The 25,202-nt window shown below is 37.0% G+C and overlaps 1 protein-coding gene across 1 annotated transcript in view; it reads left to right on the top strand.

Annotated features, from left to right (window-relative positions):
* Positions 1-25,202, top strand: part of LOC306844756 (cadherin-22-like) — a 101,039-nt gene that overhangs the window by 24,362 nt on the left and 51,475 nt on the right. Inside the window, exons 3-7 of the mRNA XM_079377135.1 lie at positions 8,981-9,100; positions 12,264-12,557; positions 14,542-14,709; positions 19,193-19,380; positions 20,698-20,954. Coding sequence (XP_079233261.1) covers positions 8,981-9,100; positions 12,264-12,557; positions 14,542-14,709; positions 19,193-19,380; positions 20,698-20,954 — 1,027 coding nt within the window. The remainder of the gene's footprint in view (positions 1-8,980; positions 9,101-12,263; positions 12,558-14,541; positions 14,710-19,192; positions 19,381-20,697; positions 20,955-25,202) is intronic.

Below are 25,202 nucleotides of genomic sequence, written 5' to 3'. Positions count from 1 at the left end.
GACTTGTGTGGGGAGATGCTAGCTGAGGAAAACGAACCAGCCTGGCATGCCCTACACAAGCCCTGTTTAATCCACATCCACCACCCCGTGTCGCTCTGCAAATATTAGCAGGAGGGCGGGATGCTGGGGGTGAAGAAGGGCCACGACTGCTGAACTCTGATGCTGTATGTGTGATTACTTCCTAGGGCTGCACTTTCCTTCCCATAGAAACTCTGCAGTGAATCACACTAGGTCATATTTCAGCTCAGCGCTTTGCATAGAGCCACCGCAATGCGTGGATTACTGAATACAGTCACAAAAACATCCTGTCCGAAAACATGTTTTTGTTTTTAATTAAAACCCACATGCTAATTAAATCTGCCACTGACAATTGGGTGATTAATGTGCTTAATTGTCATGAAAATAATGTCATGAAGCAAATGAGGCTTGTTTTTAAGACCTTTTTTTGCATTATGCAAAACATTATTACTGATTGTTGAGGCAAAATAAGACCCAGAGATTTCTCAGAACCCTTTTAGTCTTATTTAATGTTTCATATTTCATTTTTTACGTGGAAATTAGCAGCATCTTTGCTGTTGAGAGCTGTAAATATTCATGACTGTGTAACTGTTACAGTTTATCATATGATGAAGATTTTATTTTAGACCAGGCATATCACAGGGAATCGTTTCAATATAATTTATTAATAAAACTTAATAGCATTTCTTTATGAATGCTGCTATATTATGTATATACATATATATATATATATATATATATATAGAATGTGACTGATAAAACTCTAGAGCATTTCAGTGTATTTTTAACTTCTTTTTCTCTCACACATTTGTTAGGCTATTTTAGAAGAACAGTAAAAAATAAATAAATAAACCAAAATAAATAATAAATAAAGGTTGCACATATTCAATTCCCAGCCCACTCTTATAGGATTCTGAAGCTATAGGGTGTGTTTTTGTGTGTGTGTGTGTGTGTCAGATACAGTTATAACTGTGAAGAGCTGGATCAAGGCCTGCAAACATGCACTTTTTTTTCTTCCATCTACTTCTGGAGCAATATTTGCACTTGCTAGAATACACAGAGATCTCAAACACACTACTATTACACTCCAGACCACAGGCTTTCCTTATCTCACCCGTAACCCTTTTATATTTACAAAATGAAGCTGGACACTCTTACAAAACAGTAACAGTAGCATGACATCAGATGGTAGTGCTAGACTTTGATGTGAATCATATGCATGTACTTTGGTACAAAACTAACAGGGAATGTTCTCAGAACTTCATTAACATTTTTCTTTTAAAGTTATATGAATGTTACAGTAAAATGTTCTTAAAGGAATGTTTTATGGAATGTGATTAGTAACTTTATTCTCATAACATTGAGAGAAAACAGTCTTAGAACAACATTCTCAGGAACATCCTTATGATGTTATTTTCATTTTATTTGCACATTCCCATAATGTTGAGATAAAATGTAAAAAAAATAATGTTCAAATAACATAGTTCAGGTGAAAATAAAGTCTATAGAACATTGTAGGAGCATTGTTTTTGGGTCCCACTTGATATTGTGGCCCTAATACCTGTTTACTTACATAGTAACTAGATGTGTACGTAGTATGTAACCACAGAATAAGTACAGGTTGGTACATACATAGTATCTACAGCTCTAATATTTCTGTAACTACACACATGTAACCACCCTCAGAATGGTATGTGTAAGTACAAATGTGTAACAGGACATTGGTAACAACATTTTTTTTCACTTAACTAAGTAATCGTATAACAGGAATTATACATTTTGTAACAACAGTATGTATAAGAGGAATTGGAACAATTTGATCCAGGGGGTGGAGATGGGTATAGGGGTGGAAATGGGATCCAGGGGGTGGAGATGGGTAGGTTTAGGGATATGTAAAGTGGGAGGAGTTGGATCTGGAGTTGGTGGAGTTGGTGCACCAATGTAATACCAGTGTACTTACATGGTAAGTCCCCAGGAAATGTCCACTTAATATAAAGTGTAACATTCTGGACACCAACCACAATTTATATGTAAAGCCTAACTTACTGGCCGCTGCTGTGTAGAATCAGAGTAATTACATGCTAAATTCATAGGATTTATCTACTTAATATAAAGTGTAACACTTTCTTTACCAAAAAGTGCTGTTAGTTCTGTTACACATTTGTACTTCCATTACCAAAAAGTGTTACCAATGTCCTGTTACACATTTGTACTTACACATACTATTCAGTGTGTTGTTACATGTGTGTAGGTACACAAACATTAGAGCTTATATGTACTACGTACATACTACGTACACATACTATATAAGTACACAGGTATTAGGGCCACTTAATATAAAGTGGGACCCGTTTTTGTAACCTTTAAATAACTGATATTGATGTTTAACGTTGTCTAAACAAAATAATGTCAGTTGTCAGAATGACATGCAGGGGAATAGTGGGTTTATGTTTATGTTTTTTTGCAATGGTTTTTAAGATAACTGTTCATTTTTACTTCCAACGTCTGTATATTTAACAGTATTTCACTGTATAAGACAAATTCAATCTATTATAGTTTTTCACTGTATAAGAGAACTTGCGTTTAGCCGTGTTTTTTTTTTTAATCAAAGCATTTTTTGTCTTTTACCATTATTCTAAACTTATAAACATTATTAAATCTGTTTTTAAATGTCACTATAAAAATTATTTTTCAAAGTAGCTAAAACAAACGTTACTGGAGTATGTTTTACAAAAGTTTCTACTCCAATGTGTTACATTGTCAGTCCTTGTCTTGTGTTTCCCCTCCTCCTGTGCCCATATTTGGCCTTCCTGTTCCTGTCCTCGTTTGTCTTCATTAGTTTAATTAGTCCCTAGCCCTGTGTTTTGATTAGTCCACACCTGTTCCTTATTTCCCTGTGTTTATAAGCCCTGTGTTTCCTAGCCCCTGTGTCCGGTCTAAACGTCATTTGATGTTCGTCTCTCCCCAAGCTCCTCGTCTCATTGTGTGTTCAATAAAAGGGTTTATTGGAACTTCCACGTCTCCGCACCTCCTTGTATCCCGAGAGGGAACGTGACAGAAGACCGGACCTACAACAACACTATGGCTGAAGACAGGCTTTGGTGTCTGCGGCAGGATGGTCGGGAGTTGGTAGAGTATGTAGAGGAGTTTCTTGAGGTTTCCAACGAGGTGAGCTGGATTGACGCCTCGCTCGGTGTGTGTTTTCGGTTTGGGTTGGACAAAGATGTCATCAGCTGCGATATCCCCACGTCCAGTTTTTCCCTTATCGGGCTGATAAATTATGTCCTCAATGTACATGGCATTGATTTCGAAGTCGAAGAATGTCAAACCGATCTTCGTCCAACCCAACCCGAGAACAACCCGGCCTCACCAGCTCACCGCTCGCCAGCACCCTCCACATACCCTGCCAAATGTTCCTGCCACCCAACTCTTCCCAGCACTGCTGCTGTCCTCAGCCCAGAGCACCCCCGCAACCCCGCGCTTCAAGAGCGCCCTCCTGAGTTCCCGCTGGTTCCGTCCAGCCCTCCTGAGTTCCCGCTGGTTCCGTCCAGCCCTCCTGAGTTCCCGCTGGTTCCGTCCGGCCCTCCTGAGTTCCCGCTGGTTCCGTCCGGCCCTCCTGAGTTCCCGCTGGTTCCGTCCGGCCCTCCTGAGTTCCCGCTGGTTCCGTCCGGCCCTCCTGAGTTCCCGCTGGTTCCGTCCGGCCCTCCTGAGCTCCCGCTGGTTCCGTCCGGCCCTCCTGAGTTCCCGCTGGTTCCGTCCAGCCCAGCTCGTCAAGAGCGTCCCCAAGTGGCTGCGCTGCAAGAGCGTCCCCAAGTTTCCGCGCTGCAAGAGCGCCCCCAGGTGTCCGCGCTTCCCGAGCGCCCTCCAGTGCCGGCTCCTCGCACGTGCCCTCCAGTGCCGGCTCCTCGCACGTGCCCTCCCGTGCCGGCTCCTCGCACGTGCCCTCCCGTGCCGGCTCCACGCACGTTCCCGCTGGTTCTGTCCAGCCCCGCGCTGCAAGAGCGCCCGACAGAGTCCGCGCTGCCGACAGAGTCCGCGCTGCCGACAGAGTCCGCGCTGCCGACAGAGTCCGCGCTGCAAGAGCGCCCGACAGAGTCCGCTCCTCTGTGGCTCCCAGGGGGGAGCTTCCCCAAGAAAATTTTGGGGGGGGGTAAGAGGGTCACAGCCTGTGTGGCCGGGCCAAGGGCTAAGGCCACACGACCCGAAAAAAATAGGCCGTGGCTTCCCGAGTCCCCTGACCCGCCCTGGCCTCCCGAGTCCCCTGACCCGCCCTGGCCTCCCGAGTCCCCTGACCCGCCCTGGCCTCCCGAGTCCCCTGACCCGCCCTGGCCTCCCGAGTCCCCTGACCCGCCCTGGCCTCCCGAGTCCCCTGACCCGCCCTGGCCTCCCGAGTCCCCTGACCCGCCCTGGCCTCCCGAGTCCCCTGACCCGCCCTGGCCTCCCGAGTCCCCTGACCCGCCATGGCCTCCCGAGTCTCCAGATCCGCCATGGCCTCCCGAGTCCCCTGACCCGCCATGGCCCCTGGAACGGGCACCGCCCTGGAGGCCTCCAGAGCGCCCACCCCCCCTCCCCATTGGATGGTGTTAGGCGTGAGGACACGCCTTCCGGAGGGGGGCGTAATGTCAGTCCTTGTCTTGTGTTTCCCCCTCCTCCTGTGCCCATATTTGGCCTTCCTGTTCCTGTCCTCGTTTGTCTTCATTAGTTTAATTAGTCCCTAGCCCTGTGTTTTGATTAGTCCACACCTGTTCCTTATTTCCCTGTGTTTATAAGCCCTGTGTTTCCTAGCCCCTGTGTCCGGTCTAAACGTCATTTGATGTTCGTCTCTCCCCAAGCTCCTCGTCTCATTGTGTGTTCAATAAAAGGGTTTATTGGAACTTCCACGTCTCCGCACCTCCTTGTATCCCGAGAGGGAACGTGACATACATGCAGTTCCTTTGTGATTATTTACTAGCAATTTCTGAGCGAATATTGTTTCCTAGTAAGTCTTACACCAAATATGATTTATTTTACTGACTTAGACTTTAAGTTATACTTAGATGTTTGAAAATTAGTTAAATGAGTTCAAATGAGTTAGAGTCCAGTAGAATGGAATGAAATTAAATAATGAAAAAAAATAAAAGGCTATCAACGTTGTTAATGCATCAAGTCTGACTGGGCTTTTTTCTTCATCTGATAAATAGTTTCCAATTCGTTTAAGTCTATGTGTAGGTCTCCAACTCCTCAAGTATGTTTTTCTTTTATGCGTTCCCAGGAGCCGCCGCAAGATGCATAAACCAGGATCTAATGACCTCTTAGTGAATCCGAGGCTGTGCATTAATGTGCTTCCTCTTCCTGTTTGAGTGTAAACACAATAAAATAGCATTTGCATTTATATAGTTTTTCTCCAGTGGCATTACTCGACTCAGGGCAGCCCGTCGGACAGCTTCATGCTGATTATTACCTGTGGAAAATTAAGATAAGTAAGTAATCCCATGAAAGGAAATGACTTCTGCATCTCCACCCCCAGTTAACAAGAGAAATGCAATCTTACAGTTAGGTTTGTAATGCAATGCAGATGGTTTTCATAGTTATCCTGGAGCAGAGTAGGCATCCGTGATCTTTTGAAGATTGTTCTTTTTTTTTTTTTTTTCTGAAAATGGTTGGCAGTTATTTGTTGTACTGAATGCCGATACACAGAGTCTGTTTCCTTAATATACCAGCAAATCTTCCTGGCAGTAAATTTGCCTCCGCAGCCCCATTAGGCAAAATAGAGCTCTATAAACAAAACTCAACTTGAAAGAGCGGCCGCACACTGAAACTGCAAAACGTGTCAGAATATCTGAGTTTTATCCGAGCATTTGGTGTTTGCTTCTGTTCAGGCCACCGAACGGATGGAAGGTTAGAGAAAGCAGAAAACTATCAGACAGATAGCAATCAGATGTTTGGCTTCGGCGAAAGCGCTTCGCTTTAATGATAAAACATTGTCCTTTTTTGTAAGCCCTCATGGGAGGCAGCGTTCATGATGGAAGACAAACAAGATTCTGACACTTCCCGTTAATTAACCGAATTAGCATAGGCCTATTATGTGGCTGGACAGTATCGTGACAGGCCTCGGTGAAAGACTGCAACGATGACCTTTCGAGGACACCACCAGCTGTCAGCAATTACCTGAGAGCGATCGGCCGAATACAAGCTCTGGAGTCCTTCAGCGGCGCTTTACGCTACTTATATACAGTCACCGAGTGGGGAAGAGTCGTCTCTTAAATGCTTTTATTCAGCAGTAAACTGATCAAAAGTGACAGTAAAGTCTTTTTTTTTTAAATTCAGTTAACGTTTATTTGTATAGCGCTTTTAACAATGTAGCTTCACAGAAAAAAGATTGTTTCTACATTATAATTAAGGGCATTTCACAGTATCAGTGGTGACAAAGTCATTTGAAATGTTACGAAAGATTTTTTATTTAAAATAAATGTTGTTATTTTGAAGAATCAGGAGAAAATAATATAATGGTTTTCACAAAAAAAAAAAAAAGGTTTTCAACCAGTGTTATTGTGTTGCAGTTTTTGTTATTTATTTATTTAATTTCTTTTCATCTTTATATTTTCCATTTGTCTTGTCAATGTAATTTAATTTAAATTTAAGTTTTAGTTTAGTTTAGCTTTAGTAATTGTGTTGTGTTTCTAACTTTTCTATAAGTGTTCTATAAGTGTACTGGAGTCGGGGAAAATGCCCCCCCCCCCCCCCCCCCCCCCCCTTAATCACTGTGTCATTTTTTATGTGAAACAAAAGTTAAATGTGTTCAGAAAAGTTATCATGGTTGTAATGACAATGACATACATTATAAGCAAAGTATGAAAAATGTTATTCGATTTTTAACAAAAATTTTATTTGTACCAAGGGGGACGTTTTACCCCACCTATGGGGCAAAACGTCCCCATGGGTTGGGTAAAATGCCCCGAGTCTGACAAAGCAATTTGCTTTAAACATTTACAGCAAAATCAGAGTACAGATAGTTTTTGCTTAAAATTAAAAAGAATATAATCAATTATAATCTAACTACTGGTTGCAACATCCAAGTCGCAACATCTAACTACCGGGGTGCCTCAGGGCTCAGTTCTTGGACCACTTCTCTTCTCTGTCTACATGGCATCACTAGGTTCTGTCATTCAGAAACATGGCTTTTCATATCACTGCTATGCTGATGACACTCAACTCTACCTCTCATTCCATCCTGATGATCCGACGATAGCTGCCCGCATCTCAGCGTGTCTAACAGACATTTCTTGCTGGATGAAGAACCATCACCTTCAACTCAACCTTGCCAAGACAGAACTGCTTGTGGTTCCATCAAACCCATCGTTTCATCACAATTTCACCATCCAGTTAGGCACATCAATCTTAACTCCTTCAAAAACAGCCAGAAACCTTGGAGTTATGATTGATGATCAGCTGACTTTCTCAGACCACATTGCTAAAACTGCCCGGTCCTGCAGATTTGCTTTATTCAGCATCAAGAAGAATTCGGAAAAAATTCTTGTTCGGAACAATTTATAGCTGCTCACATAAAATTCAAGGCATTAATGTTTGCCTACAAAACCACCACTGACTCTGCACCCCTTTACCTAAATTCATTACTTGAGACTTATGTGCCTCTAGAAGTTTACATTCTGCAAGTGAACGTCGCTTTATTGTACCATCCCAAAGAGGCACAAAATCACTTTCACGGACTTTTAAATTAAATGTTCCCTCCTGGTGGAATGACCTGCCCAACTCAGTTCAGCTTAGCCATTTTCAAGAATCGTCTAACAACATATCTCTTCCATTTTTATTTGACCCTCAAACTCTAGCACTCTCTATTCTAAAACTATTCTTAAAAAAAATACTAACACTAGCTTTTCTAATCTTTTTGTATTCTATGTATTCTTTTTATTTATTAAACAATTAACAAAGGCAAAAAAAGGCCTCTAACACTAGCTTGCTCTATTCTTTTTTTTCTATTCTATCTGTTTTCATTTTGTTTATTATATAATTAAAAATATAATTTATTTATAATTAAAATATAATTTATTTATTTGTTTGTTTGTTGTTTTATTTCAGTTTTAGTTAAATCAAATGAAAATAAGAAACCTGACAACCTGCCCTGACGATTAGCTGAAGTTTAAGCTTTATTTTATTTTATTATTTTATTGTATTTTATTTTATTTTATTTCAAGTAATCAAATGTTTTTATGGTTTTAGTCTGTTTCAGCTATAATAACCCTGTTTTCAACATTTATAAGAAGAAGAAGAAATGTTTCTTAAGCAGCAAATCAGAAAAATGTATATATAATATAGCATACTTCTTTCCCCAATTAGCACTATTCTGAAACATTCTGAACAAGATCGATTGACTGAGTGAATTATTCGCGTCAGATTTTCAGAGAATACAGTCTGTTCCTCACACACAGTTATTTTATTCTTTCTTAGTCTTTCATGCTACTTTTCTGTCGTTTCTGGAGCTTGACAGACGTGGCCACAGTGAGCTGTTGTTGTACAGAAAAGTGCTTTGTAGAGATTCCTCCAAAACTCTCCTTGTGTGAGAGAAAGTCGGTACAGGTTTGGATCGACATGAGTGTGAAAACTCTTTCTTTAAACTCTGTGTGTCTTATCTTCTCCTGTCTGCGTTCTCCAGGCTTTTCTTTCGAGAAGCTTGCATTCCCCCCTCAGGAATATGGTCCATTAAACTTTATAGGCTGTGGGCTTTGCTTTAGTTAAAACGTGTGACTAAATGTAAATATGTGCTTTGTATCAGTAGCCCGGAGACTGTTGAGGCGCGCACAATTGGCTCAGAAAATGCACTGAATACATTTACTTAAAGAACAACTAAATGCTGTGGAAACACTTATCACTTGATACTAATGAGATCCATTAGAGTGCTGTTTTTCTTGATGGAATGCTGTCATTGTGAGGCTCTGACTGATGTAATTGATATGTTTGATGGCAGGTACGTCAGTGATGAAGGTTATGGCTTCGGACGCTGATGATCCGACCTACGGAAGCAGCGCTCGGATAGTTTACAGCGTTCTGGAAGGAGAACGATTCTTTACTGTTGACCGACAAACCGGTAAGTGTATAAATGAGTTCCCTACCATTTCCTATTGAGAGATTATATTTATTAATGTCATGAATTGGATTCTTCTTTTTATTGCTGCATTTGCACCCAAATATCATTGTTACGTTACCTTGATTTTAAGTCTAGGTTTAGAAGGGGTGATGGTTGTGATAACGGTGGTGGCAAAAAGATGAGCACAATACGAAAACTGACAGAAAAGGGACATTTATTTACAAATTAAAGAAAGTGGGAAAAAAAAGAAATAGCCATAATAATAACAATAAACAGATATCAAAATAGCAATAAGGGGAAATCTATATTTTCACAATATTTACATGTGAAGCCAAAACTAAATAATGAGCCTGCAAGGGGAAAACGGATGCAAGCGGCGCCAAAGAAAAGAAAAGAATAAAATAAAACCAATCGAACTTAAGTCTTCGGCACCTTCATGACCTAACTTACCTATTCTAGACTAACAAACAAAACATACAAAAAGGGCGCTCACTTCTAGGCCGGTGTGTCTAATACATCTAATACACGAGTCACTAGGTGTTACCATACTACCTTGTCCAGTTTTCCCCAAGGGCAAGGCGAAAGTTGTCATACATGGATTGCAAAGCAATAGAACAAAAATAAACGAATAAAGACAAAGAACGAGATGACAACTTAAAACTGTAACAAAGGAACAAAACAAAAAAAGATTTAACAAATAATAAAAATGCCCAAAACAAGAAAGCAAAGACTGCTTTGCGCTCGTTCAGTTCATTCATGAAAAGTTTTGCACAAAGTTTTCCACTCACTTAGTTTAGAAACTGTACAAATCAACTTTTCGAGCTATAATCTTTTAGTTTTAGGGATTTTTTTTTTTTTTACTTTTTTGACTTGAGACTTCCTAGTTGAAATTTATTACAGGTTGTTCCTTTTTTTTTGCAGACTGCATTATAATTTAGTCTTGGCTATTTTTGTTTGTAATTGCACCATCTCTTATACTGAGTTTATCACAAAAAGCCCTGAAAAACCCTGTGAGCAATTTAGAGAAATTGCTATCGAATGATATTTGTAGTTGCAATACAAGCACTAATATTATGAAATATTATTGCAATTCAAGATTACTGTTTTTTTATGTGAATAAACTGTCAAATGTAATTTATTCCTGTGATCAAAGCTGAATTTTAAGCATCATTACTCCAGTCTTCAGTGTCATATGATCCTTCAAAAATCATCCTCAAATGCTGATTTGCTGCTCAATAAATGTTGTTGATTATCATCAAGGTTGAAAACAGAGTTATTATAGAATAATATAATACAATATAATATAATGTATTATGTCAACTTCAACAACATTTCTCATGTTACTTGTACTAAAATTGTAACTAAAACTGAAATAAAACTTGATAGAAACTATATAGTAATAAAATAGAATGAAATAAAATAAAAATAGACAAAAATACACAGCAAAATGACCAAAACTGAGATTAAATTGAAAAAGGAATATAAAAAAAATAAATAAATAAATAAGGATAATAATGTCTTAACGATACTGAAATAACACTGGATGAAAGCAGTTGTGCTGCTTCATATTTTTGTGAATATCAAGATACGTTTTTTCAGGATTCTCTGAAGAATCGAAAATTCAAAAGAACAGCATTTATTTGAAATAGAAATCTGTAACATTAGATATATCCCTTTACTGTCATTTTTGATCATTTTATTGCGTCCTTACTAATTGACCCCAAACTTTTGAACGATAGAGTATAACAAGCACATTTTTATTCATAAATGAGTGTGCTTTGAATACTCTGAAAATATGTACAGTTCCCTTCCTTCCTTAAATAATTATGAAGCATGTTTTGTTTTTCTCCAGCTGGTTTGAGTTTTAGTTGAGTGTAAGTAAACAGGGTCCGACCGCTTCAGACGGACCGTCATCACTGGGGTCTCCAGGGAATATCTCAGCTTTTGTTGCCTGCGTTCGCCCCCCGGGGAACTAGCACTAAACTTTTAATGATCTCTTTTTTGGGGCCGGCGGGCACGAGACCTAAGAGCAGTGGATGATAAATGGCTTCGCCTGTGCCACGTTAGCCGCCGGACTTTCTGCACGCTCCCTCCTTCTGATCTGAGAACAGTTAGATGAGCTGGAAGCAGATGAGCTGCGTGTTTTGCTCCTGACCTCCTTTACTTACAAAAAAAAACAGCATTAATCCCTGGACGGGGCTTTTAGTCTTTGACACGGGATAAATAAAAAGCTAGTTGAGGAGTCTGATATTAATATCAGTTCATTAGCTCCAGTGTTAGTGGCTTGCGTTTGAACTACGGCTTCTTAACTTACGCTCTCCAAATCTACAAACTGTTTGATGATGTTCTCATTTGTTTCTGCAATTTTCTCCAATGAGAGGCTTTTCAGCCTCGTCGCACTGAAATTACTACCAGAATATGGAAGAAATGCTGCACCAGAGGAAGATTTGATTGATCAGAGCTTGCTCTTTCATAAGGCTTTTTTTTTTTCGTTGTCTCATCTGCTCATCAAGGTTGCATTTATTTGACCAAAAATACAGTAAAAACAGTAAAAATTTGAAATATTATTACAATTTGAAATAACTGTTTTCTGTATTAATACATTTTAAAATGTAATTTATTCCTGTGATGTAATGCTGAATTTTCAGCATCATTACTCCAGTCTTCAGTCACGATCGTTCAGAAATAATTCTAATATCAGATATTGATATTTTATTTAAGTCTTCATTTTTTCAATGTTCCTCCTATATATATATAACATTGTGTAAAAACTATTTAATGTTTTATTATTATTATGTACAGTAAGGATAATGCCATTTTGCATTTCCATTGTGATGGAAATATTGCTACAATGCAAAAAAAAAGATCATAATTCTAAAAAAATGCTTTTATATATTACATTACATTACATCTAAAAATCTGACAAAATACACACAATTAAGACTATTGTTGACAATGTAAGAGTATAGAGCTAGAAAATGAATCTGTATAGCAGCTCATATCATTTGATTATGGTAATAGAATGTGTGATCAAATTAAGTTCTCTGACTTTAAGAGACTTGCAGAGACGTTGGCAAGACGAGACACACATACGATTACTGTGGTCTTTTTCTTAGGAGAAAGATTTCACCCAAATTTTCCATTTGCTCTCATTATTCTCTAGGAGAAACGGTTGAGATATTAAAAAGATCTGATCTGAGTTCATCCCGCTCGTTGTCTGACCATAATCTATCAAGAACTCTATGCTTCCTTCAGACGTGCTTTGAATCGACACAACTTCAGACTGTACTTGTAATGGATCTGACCTCAGGTCAGCAGCTTTCTGCGCTGAAGAGAGAGAGGGAGAGAGTGAATAGTGACATCAGCAGCACAGATGTATCCGGCACACAAACATCGGCGATGGCTTCCTCACTGGGAATGCACATCTCCACAGCAGAGAGCCACAGAAATGCAGATAGTAACAAAGAGCTGAAAGAAACTGACATGGACAGCCAGACGAGCGGCTTCTTGTTGCACAAACCCACAAGGAGCACCACGGATTTGTTTAGATTTTTTCCCTGGGTGTTTGACTACAGGAACAGCGCATTGTATTGTCTAATGTTCAGAAGATGTTCTCGCTTAGAACAAGCATGCTCCCAATAACAATCAAAAAATAAATAAAATCCTAAAAATAGCCTTTTCAAATTCAAATGTTCAAAAATAATAAATAATAATAATAAATGTTAACTAACATTTTAGAGTAAAGAACACGATGTAATGCTTAACAGACAGCATTTATTTTTAGCTGGTAGTTCTGTGCAGAAATTATTGTAGATTAGTGCAGAGATAAGAAACGACTCTTATCAACAGTTGCATTGATTTTGTCATCTTTTACACTAGTGCGTCTGACAGACAGAGAATGATAAGCACAAGGCTTTGATAGTGATTTCATGGGCTCTTTAATGTAGATGTAAGGTTGTGGCTGATGAAATCTTTCACTCATCGCTACTGTAACGTCTGCAGTCGTCTCCTGCCGTTTGACTGACACTGATTTTTAGTGGCTTGTCACATTCCATGTCAAACTCGCTGCATCCAGTTGTGCTCGTATGACATCGGGGCAGAAGAGAGAGTGAGAAAGCGTGAGGAAAGGTTATACACAACAGGTTCTGGTGTTTCAGCTTATCTTTTGCCTGCATTCTTAAAAAAGGGCGGTTTTAGATTTCCCTGCGATGTGAACAGAATAAAGGAGCGGCGCAGCAGGAGTGTCAGGCTGGCGTGTGTCCTTTACTGTTCTCATAATTTCCATGCCTGTGTCTAACCAATGCCATGGCAACAAAGGATAATTGCAGTCCTTCAGGGTAACACAGTGACATTTTCTTTATTTCACTCCCAAAATATCTTGGTTTCAGGACCTGTTTTCCTGTGGCAGCTCGGCTTTAGAGGAGAAAAGCAAGTCATTTACTGACTTTCATGGCTTTTGAAACATCCTAGTTTTGTGTTTATTCGCAAATCATTCATCTGTTTGATACCTACAAGTTTGAGCTTCACGAAACCTGTAATATAACATAACGTAACGTAACAACATAACATAACATACCATAATATTTGTTGTTGTTAGTTTTCATTTTCATTTTGGTTTTCGTTTTTGAAATTTCAGTCTTTTTTTTCTTTTTTATATTTTTATTTTATTAATTACATTACTCCAACCTAGGCTCATTTAAAATTTTTGTAATATTGTGGCATGCTTTTGTAATTTTTTTCTATTTATATTATTATAGAAATATATACTTTATATACTATATATACTGTTATAGCATTTATTGATATTTTGAATCAGCTTTTTCTATTTTTAAGTTTCATTTACATTTTAGTTTACATTTTGTTTTTGGGGGGTGCTTTTAGATTTTTATATATATTTGTATATATATTTTAGATATTGCGATTAATCACATCTAAAATAAAAGTTTACATAATATATGTATACTGTGTATATTTATTATGTATAAATAAATACAAACACATGCATGTATATATTCCAGTAAAATGTGATATTGTATGTATTAAATATCTTTATATATATGAATGTGAAAATATAAATGTATAAACATGTAAATAGTTTCAAAATATATACTGTATGTATGTGTATTTATATATACATAATAAATATACATAGTACATATTTTATTTGGAATGCGATTAATCATTTGACAGCACTAATATATATATATATATATATGCCAAACGCCAAACGCTGGCGGTGTGCTAATTGGTAACCATGGCAAAAGGAACTAAATTCTTTTTCTGGGTAGCACTTTAATTGCATAATAGTTTCTTTGAATTGAAGTTAATTCTAAGAGCATAAGAATAAGTAATAGTGGTTTCAGACATGTAAAGCTGCTCGTATGACCTTTAAACACCCATCAATCCACTGCTCTCTCTCTTTCTTCTTCTTTGGTCTTCAGGAGTGATCCGGACGGCCGTGGCGGATCTGGATCGTGAGACGCAGGACCGCTATGAGCTGGTTGTCAAGGCAACAGATATGGCAGGCCAAATGGGCGGCCTCTCCGGTTCCACCACAGTGACCATAGTGATCACGGATGTTAATGACAACCCTCCGCGCTTCCCTCAGAGTGAGTGTGCTTCACGACGTGTCCTTTGAGTGAACGCTGTCATCATAACAGCTGTCTGACAGATTCTTCAGCACATGCTCACCAAAATGCCCTTGCAAAATTTCAAATTGTGATGTCCAAGCCATAAAGGTTAATAAATGGGTAACACTCTAGAATAAAGTCCCATTTGTTAACATTAGATAATGCAATAGATCAGACTTATTCAGTTTGTTGACTATTTCTAATTTGTATGATTTATGTATATACTATTATTAATATTTTCGAATTACCTTCTTGTATTTGCAAATTTCATTTTAATTTTAGGTTACCTTTAGGTAATTGTGTTATGTGGTTTTGTCATATTTCATATTTCTGTTCAGTTTTAATTTACTCTTATTTCAGTTTTAGTAATTTGAGTAACTTTTTTAAATGAAGTTGTTTTTATTATGTTTTTTCTATTAAGCTTGCCAAGACAAGATTACTAATTTTATTTTAGTGATATTTATATTCTGTTGTAGCATTTATTGATCTTTTTTGTAATTTAATTTTTAATTTTTGTTTCAGTTATTTTTTGTGCTTTTGTCATTTTCATTTTTTTATGTTTTATATTTTTATTCAGCTTTAATTTATTTTTTACTTGAGTTTTAGTAATTGCAGTACTTTAACTTATTTTTTTTCTGTTAATTGCCAAGGCAACATTTCTAAATAATTTTTTTAGTTTGATATTTATATTTTATTTTATTGCAGCTTTATTTAAATCAATGAAAACAATTTTTTAAATATTTTTTGTTCTAGTTAATGTTTTAGTTCTTCACCAATTGATCTTGGAAATTTAACAATTGTGATTTCCAAGCCTAAAAAAAGACATAGACATTGATAAATGGGTAACACTTTACAATAAGGTCTCATTTATTGATAATATTTATCAATAATCAGTCAGGCTTATCAGTAAAGATCATAAATGGCGGTTTATCCATAAAATCTGTTGCACACGTTATGTGAAACTGAGTGTGAGTGTTGTACAACTGAAGTGGCAACCTTGATAAAATCCTTGTAATTATTAATATTTTAAGTGCTCAAAAGACTTTAAATTCCAGATGGCAAAGTATGAAAATTTTGCATTGACATTCTGTAATGCTGGAACAGCACAGCTCTGTTTGCTTTGGCTCACTTTGAGACGACTAATGCAGTGGAATCATTGAGCAGCACCAGCTATAAACTAATAAAGCACAGAATTTGTCCCTGCTAAGAGAGAATGCAGCACAAGCCAGACACTACTTGAAAATCTGAACAATTGGAACAAACTAATAGAGTTTTGTATTGCCGAAGTGACACAAGAAGGCTGTGAGACGAATGTTGCTATTTGAATTTGCTCTTGAACATTCATCTACTTGCAGAGTCTCTTCTATAGAGAAAAAGGGTGGTTAGTTTTAGTTAGTATTTGCGTTTTTCCAGTCTCAATTGGATGTTTCATTGCTATATCCAATACTCATACTCTTTATTGATAAACTGATGCTTATGTCTTAATAGTTCACGCAAAAATTTAAATTTGTTGAAAATGTGCTCACCCTCAGGCCATCCAAGATGTAGATGAGTTTGTTTCTTCATCAGATTTGGAGAAATGTGTCATTCCATTACATGTATCATTCGCTCACCAATGGATCATCTGACTCATCTGAGTCCACACAGCTGATAAAAACATCACAATAATCCACAAGTGGTCTGGTATGAAACAGGAGAGAAATCTGCACAGATCGAGCACAAAAGAGTCCAAAATATGTGTGGATTTTAATGTGAGAGACAACAGGAGATGGACTTTTTCACAGGAGGAAGCATTATTATGGATTAATTATGACACATATTTTAGTTGGAAGCAATGATTTGAAGTTAAAAACATCTTCATGATGGATTTGTCTCTTTTATCTTCTCAAGATGTTAACTGGTGGACTGGAGTGGTGTGGATTATTGTGATGTTTTATGTTTTTTTCAGCTGTTTGGACTCTCATTCTGACGGCACCCATTCACTGCAGAGGATCCATTCGTTCCATTCAGCAAAATTTCATTTTTGGGTGAACTGTTCCTTTAGTTATATTGAAAACAATTGACAAAATCTTCTTTGAGGATGAGCAACTGATGACAGTTTTGAGGTTACTATTCCTTTAATACATGACTCTCATTTTTTGTGAACGCCACTAAACCTCTGCTGTCAGTTCTGAAGGTCTATCAAACTTGATTTATTTTATTTATTTGATAAAAAAACAGTGAAATATTATTACGATTGAAAATATTTGTTTTCTATGTGAATATGTAGTAAATAGTGATTTCTGTGATCTGCAGCTGTATTTCCAGCATCATTACTCCAGTTTTCAGTGTCACATGATCCTTCAGAAATCATTCTAATATACTGATTTACTGTTCAAGAAACATTTCAAATTATCAACAATATTGAAAACAGTTGTGCTGATCTATATTTTTGTGGAAACTGTGATAAATTAGATTTTTCAAGATTCTTTGATGAATAGAAAGTTAAAAAAAGTGCAGCATTTATTTGAAATAGAAATCTTTTGTAACATTAAAAATGTCACTATTAATCAATTCAGTGTCTTTTTGAATAAAAATATTTTTCTTCCAAAAATATTTTTCTTCCAAAAAAACTTTTGAGCAAGTGTGCATGCTTTATATTCCATTTTATATCATAACATTTTAAAATATGCCAAATGCCACTAAACATACAATGACTCAAATGAATAATTTTGTTGATTTTTGAACTGATTCATTAAAATGAATGATTCACTGACACATTCTTAAAATAATCTTCAAATCAGGCTGACTTGTGTTTGCTAGAGAATCTCATATCATCTCTTAACCTCAGAGTTCGTGCTACATCCATCTAAAAAGATTTATCCATAATCGTTAAGGATTGATTTCTCTATGGAAAATGAATGGTCTGTTTAAATCCAGAAGTCGACTGTTGCACTATTTAATTTGAAGGTGTTTCAACAGCAACACAACACAATGTCAAACCTCGCTTTAATAAGCACCCCGGCCTTACATAATGTACAGTCTGTAATATATGTAATGTAGGCAATATGCCTGAGTGCAGTATGTGTCATAACAGGGTATAAAGATTTCAGTAGGGCCCACAATACTAAAAGCAGCTTAATGAATTAGATGCTAGAGCAAAACTGGCACAAATGAGGCTTTTGTGGAGAATACGAGGAGGGAAAAAAGAGGAGAGAGTCATCGAAATATGGAGAAAAACAGACATCAGGGCATCTGAGACAGTATTACAGCAAGTCTCTTTGCTGTAATAAAGCTAATGCTGCTTTTCCTCTGGAGGAAATGGAAAGGGAGGATGGAAGAACAGCTGAAAAGGGAACATAATACCCCAACGTGTTTCATTGCTCTATATATATGGTGTGGCTGAAAACACACACACACACACACACACACACACACACACACACACACACACACACACAGAGTCCTGCTTCCAGACATGAAATGTATTAAAGCATTGGCCATGCGCTCTGCTCTGATGTGAACAATGAGACAAAGTGCTTTTTATTTGTCTGAGCCTGTGATGTGTATTACAGCCGCTCTATTCAGAGTCATGGCACAGCGCTGGCCTCCGATACGATATACAAGTCAAACACATGCATGCTGACTACCATGTAACATATGTCTGGAGTGATGCCTGAAAATAATAAAACACATATTTACATCCATTGAAAATGTAACTCAAGAAATTAATCAGACATTGTGATTGGCACAAAATTCGGCACATTAAGTTGTTCAAAAGTGGCATTTATAACATAAAAAATTATTCATATTTCAAATAAATGCTGTTCTTTTGAACTTTCTGTTCATCAAAGAATCCTGAAAATTTAAATGTAGCACAGTCAGTTTCCACAAAAATATGAAACAGCACAACTGTTCTCTACATTAATATTAATCAGAAATGTTCCTTAAGCAGCAAATCAGCATATTAGAATGATTTCTGATGGATTGTGTGACTCTGAAGACGGTAGTAATGATGCTGAAAATTCAGATTTGATCACAGAAATAAATTATATTTTAACATAAATTCACATAGAAAACTGTTATATTAAATTGCAATAATATTTCACAATTTTAATGTTTTTTGCTGTATTTTTAATAAAAATAAAATGCAGCCTTGATGAGCATAAGAATTACAGTGCTATGCACTGTGTTATTGGTGCATATAAAATGATTAGGATATTTAGTGAAAAATGGTGCAAAAAATATTTAAACTCTTTTCTTTTAATTAAAAAAAACCACCCCTTTAAGCCATTCAGAGCAAATACACACATACCGAGAATCGAAATATTTCACAGTCTATATATTTATTATTTCATATTTAAATATCATCAAAGGATTTTTTTATTTTGCTGTATTCCCCAGCCCTAATATGCATGCATTCTCAGTGTGTCAATATGAATGGAAACCGTTCTGAAAGTAACATCCTAACTTTCTCTCACAGAGATGTATCAGTTTTCGGTCTCGGAGGCTGTGGCCGTTGGGACTTCGATCGGCCGAGTGATCGCGACGGATGCAGACATGGGCGAGAATACGGATATGAGTTACCTGATCAAAGACGAGGAGGGCGGAGAGCTGTTCAGAGTCTCCACTGATGGAGATACACAAGAGGCCGTCATCACCATCAAAAAGGTAGATGGAAGACATTTCACGCTCTGAAGGTCATCCTGCCCCTCACATGTGGCCGAATAGAATAGAATAGAAGTTTATTGTCATTGTACCATTTGCATGTACAACAAAATTTAAAAGTACCAGCCAGTCAGAGTACAGTAGTCATACATACATTCATAAGATAAAAAATTAAATAAAAAGGTACAGAAAATTGTACACAGTCACATTCACCATCTGTCTATTTTTTTCACATCTCATGAAAACAGTGTTTTTTGATTATTGAGAGTGGTTATAGCTGTTGGATAAAAACTGTTTTTTAGTCTGTTTGTCCTGGCTCTAATTGTCCTGTATCGTCTCCCTGATGGTAACAGTTCAAACAGATCATGTCCAGGGTGTGATGTGTCTTTGAGGATGCTTTGGGCTTTCTTAAGCATCCTTAGGGTAGTTTGGTGATAGCTTGTGAGTTTTAACATCAAATGGTGATTCAACACAGCACCAAAATTGTTTAATATACAGAAGTGTATTCTAACAAAGAAAATAAAATAAGATGTATATATATATATATATATATATATTCTAAATGTTAGTAAATGTTAAAAAAAAGAAATGTTAAGTATTCATGTTTCTTTAAACCTGAAAAGCCTGAGATATGAAAAAGTCTGTTTTATTACATGGAAATGTTTATTGAACATTGTTTATTGTTTATTGAACATTGTTACAATTAGAATGTGGAGGAAAAACAGCTGACAATTTTATTCAGACACAAACTGAGCAAAAATATGATTTTTTGTGCAGATTCTGTTAGTTGTATGGACAACAAGATGAAAAAAAAAAAGATGAATTGAAAATTAAGATTTTTTGTAACAGTTAAATCGCATATAAATATCAGTCGTCACTCTATATATTCAATTATATGTCTTAGCAAGATGAGATTCAAATGATCCAAACATATAATGCAATGCTGATTGAGAGATGAAGAAATAAGTGCTCCTCAGAAGATGTGAGATGTTTTGGAGGCTTGTGAAGATCATTCCTCTGCTGAGGAACAGAGAAAGTGAAGCTTCTGGAAACAAACGTTCCTCAAAAGATCCTGATGATCAGATTTGATTTTTCTAAAAAAATGACTGATGGAGAATCAAGTAAAGCTGAGCTGCTTCAGTCCAGTAAGAGTTCATCTGGCGATATGACTGCAGTTATTCTGACGTTTACTTGATATAAATCAGTCACGTGAAGCACAAGCTGAAGCTGGATGTTTGTAGAATAATACTATAATAGTTTGAAGTATTAGAATGTGTGTATTGTAGTCTTTATAGTTTCTAAATGTCTCTTTCATTTCAGCCTCTAGACTTTGAGAACAAGCGCAGTCATAATGTGGTCGTGGAGGCTGTGAACAAACACGTGGACCCTCGTTTCGTGGATCTTGGCTCTTTCCGGGATCAAACCATCGTGCGGGTCAGTGTGTCGGATGTGGACGAGCCTCCCATCTTCATCCCTCCGACCGGCACCATCATGGAGGTCCAGGAAGACGCTCGCTTGGGTGCGCTGGTCGGGATTGTGACTGCCAAAGACCCGGATATGGATAACGTCCCCATCAGGTACAGTACAGCGTATAAATAAACCATACATTTGCATTTACTCTTGTAAGATCATTTAGGGTAAGATTCTATTTGGAAATATGTCATATATGGAAGAAAAATTAGTTGGGAATATTATTTTATTTTTTTATTTACACAGAATAGAGTTTACAGTACAAAATGTTCTTAGAATTTCTGTGTTTAACACGTTTGTGTGTGTGTGTGTGTGTGTATATATATATATATATATATATATATATATAAATATATAAATTAAAAACAGCGATACTTCATTTGTTTCACAATGTACATAAATATTGCCAGCATTCTTTTTCCTTTTTTAGTGTCAATTCTTCAATAATTCCTTATTAGTTATGCAGCAAGTAAGAGAAAGTATTCTAAAGTGCTACCAGAAATCCTTTTATTCAGTGAGGATGCATTTCATTGATCAAAAGTGTCAGTAAAGCATTTATATGGTTACGATATTAAACAACACAACAGTTTTCATCATCGTAATATTAAGAAATGTTTCTTGAGCAGAAAATCAACACATTTGAGTGATTTCTGTATAAATCATGTGAAGGAAAGACTGCCGAACTTCAGGCCTGAAATATTTAGTAGTAATATGCCCAGACGTTTCTAGAAAAATTGTTGCATGGGCAAAACTTTGTTGCACAACTCTGCAGCTATAGATCTTACAGGGGTTTTGAATTTAAATACATCATTAAGCTTGGCAGCGACGGTGCTTTATCAGCTATTTTATCACAATGCACAACTTCAGTGACTGTGAACCTCAATGAAATAAAGTGAAAATAGTTTGTTTATGTGTGTATTTGTGCATTTGTGTGCGTTCACACCCTGGCCACAGTCCACTACTTCTTAGTTTAGACAAGAATCAATCTCCTCCATTGAGGAGCCTATTACTGGAGATATATGGAGTCACAGAAGCGTAACAAAGTGTGGCTCTTGGAATGTGCTGGCCGGAGGCTTTTCCCATTACGCTATGGGCATCTTGGCACGCACAGTTATCAACCTGCCATCCTCCTTTACAAACACACACACACACACACACACACATGCGTGCCATCCAGAAAAGCCTCTTCACCTCCAGGCCTTGGGAAGCATGTCAAATGTCCGCTCAATCGCAAAAACTTTCTGTCTGCTGTTGTGTAGTCTTGCGTGTCCAGACCTGTGACTTCAGGCATAAAGTCTGGTTCACACTGTGGCTCATTCTGGCCAGGAACCGCACGCTTATGCGGGAAGAGAGCGTGACTGACATGTTAAGTGATCCAGCACAGTTTGTTTTATACGCCTTTAAGGGGCAGGTTTATCAGAAATAGATTAAACTAAGCAATAATATGTCATGGAGAAGCACTTAGGTCCAGTAATTGAGTAAAGACGTACAGAAAACTCTTTTTTGAAAGATGCACAATGCATCGCTTTCAGATATCAGACGATTGTTTTTATTTATTTATTTATTTGCTTTCATTTTTCATTTAATTTATTTAATTGATTGATTGATTGATTTAGGATTGCATTGATTTAGGAACTAATTAACATTTTGATTTTGATTTTTAAATTTTTCAACTATTCATTGTAAAGAATATAATTACAGCGCAAAATAGATTTTCATAGATTTCTGATTTGAGACGATGTGACAGATTTAACATAGGATAAATAATAATAATAATTTATTAATATTATATACACAAATACTATAGTATTTATTAATATTTAAATTTGCTTTCATATTTATATTTTCAGTTTTAGTTGTAGTAATTTTGTTATTTTCATATATATATATATATATATATTTTTTTTTTCCAAGGTAACTTTTTTTAAACTTTTATAATTATTTTCTCAATTTTTAGAAATTACATTACATTTTTCACCTAATATTTTATTTTATTTTACTCATCCTTTGTTTTAATTTTAATTATTACAATTTATTTTTTTTATTTTTTTATTATCAATTTTTCATATTTTACTTAATATTAACCACATTGTTTTAAATGTTCAGGTCATGTAATAATTTTCTTTCAGAGGCTGTAGAGGTGATATATCCACTAAATCAGGAGTTGCAGGATCCGTCTTTTTCCTGCTTGTAAGACCTGCTTTTCGATTTTTGATGACAATAACCTGTTAATCTTTAGCAATGGTCATTTGTTTCCAGTCGAACTGATAAAGACCCCTTTGTGAGTCAGTAAAATTAGAGTCTGTTAGAGTAATTTCTATTTTTGTATAACGTACATCAGACGGTCAGTGAACGGTCTGCAGGTGGTCAGGCTTCGTCTGAATTGCGTAGCGAACCCTGGCCATTATCAAAGACGCCCGCCCTGCATTTCGGTCACACAATTCCACATCCTGATAGAGCTTTTTATTCTCCAGAGCCATCAGCGCACAGAAATATGATTTACTCTTTGCTGCAGCTCAAAGGTGACGCACAAGGGAAGTAAAAGGCTTTGGTTGGCCGTATAGTCTCTCTCTCACACATACACATAGCCTTTGCAAATTACCTCCATTAAAAATGCATGAGACTGCGCTCAAAGTGCTCCAGGTGTTATAAAGCACAGCGCAGTGGCAGGAAACTCTGCTGGTTTGCTGGCACACATCGGCGTATGGCGTAGAGCCCGTGCCCATCGGTACCACTTTAATCATCTCCATTGGACTCAGCGAGTAAACAGAGGCTTTGCCCAGAGCCCCATCACTCTCTCCTGCGCCCGTACCACCCAATACCAGCGGGACGGCGGACGCATGGAGCCCTCGGAGAGCACTATACCTGCTACACACTCCTGCTATTTGGACAGGAAATATTTGTTTGTTTTCCTTCGGCGGTGGCTTTTTATGAGCTCCAAGAGAGACATTGATACCTGTGCTACATTTAAATCTCTATTTTTTCCTTAGACACTGCAAGAAATTACTTTATAAAAAGTGTTTTTGTCTTGTTAAACAGCTGAACATTCTTGAATCAAGAAGCACAATTTATTTATTTTTTTCAATCCATTAAGTGACTTTATGCTTAAAACATTAATGAATATCTGCCGATGGGGTAAACTAATTTTCCCTTTGAATTAAGTTTATTTTTCTTATCCCATTGGCAGATTTTTCTTGTTTTAAGAACAAGCTCACTTTAAGCAATAGTTCACCCATAAATGAAAATTTGCTGAAAATGTGCTCACCCTCAGGCCATCCAAGATGTAGATGAGTTTGTTTCTTCAGCAGATTTGGAGAAATGTAGCATTCCATCACTCTCTCAGCAATGGATGCTCTGCAGTGAATGGGTGCCGTTAGAATGAGAGTCCAAACAGCTGATAAAAACATCACAATAATCCACAAGTAATCCACACCACTTGGTTCACATTGCTTATGGATCATTGTGATGTTTTTTATCAGCTGTTTGGACTCTTATTCTGACGGCACCAATTCACTGCAGAGCATCCATTCGTGAGCAGGTGATGCAATGCTACATTTTCTCCAAATCTGATGAAGAAACAAACTCATATATATCTTGGGTGAGCACATCATTAGCAAATTTTCATTTGCCATTCCTTTAATTTTCTCAAGCAAAGAAGCAAAATAATCTGTACTGTATCTGTATCTTGACTTAAGAATGTTTAGATATTTGTACTATAAAGCAAGTTAAAAATACTGTGCAAGAAAAACAGTTTTTGTAGTGTAGATCAAATTTTTACTTCACTTAACGTTTACAAGTGTTTGGGTGACATTGATTTTAAGGACAGAGCTGTGCTGTCAGTTTTCTAAGCAACCAGATGTATTATTCCCATGCTGGTATGAGCAGCAGACTAAATGATATTTCAGTTTTTGTTTCAGTGCAAGTATTTGTTTTTGTTTATTTGTTCATGAAGAATGTTTTTGAAGGCAGCTGTACATTAATGCATGGAGAAGTTAAACAACTCAAGACCTTTTGTAAATCAACACACACTGGACTTGTGCTTCCATGACAATTAAAAGCCAATAAGAGTAATGCAGTTGAAAAATCTTTTCCACGGCCCAAATTCAGGATCTTCTGCACCTCGACTTTAATAGCTTCTTTTCTTCCATCTCCCTTTGGGCGGTTTAACTTTTTCCAAAGCGTTGACTCAACCTATTGGCACAGAGTAATAAGCGCAAGGTAAAATAAGAAGTGAATTAATTCAGATGAATTTGTATTCCATATAAAAACTGCAACAACTGACATTAAACCCGTAAGGGTCTTAAAAAAAATGGAGAGTACGGCGAGTCAGAGGGAAAAATCAAAAAACCCTCATT

This window comes from Barbus barbus (genome assembly GCF_936440315.1).
Source record: "Barbus barbus genome assembly, chromosome: 25".
Lineage (NCBI taxonomy): Eukaryota > Metazoa > Chordata > Actinopteri > Cypriniformes > Cyprinidae > Barbus > Barbus barbus.
This window is presented reverse-complemented; position numbering and strand designations above follow the sequence as displayed.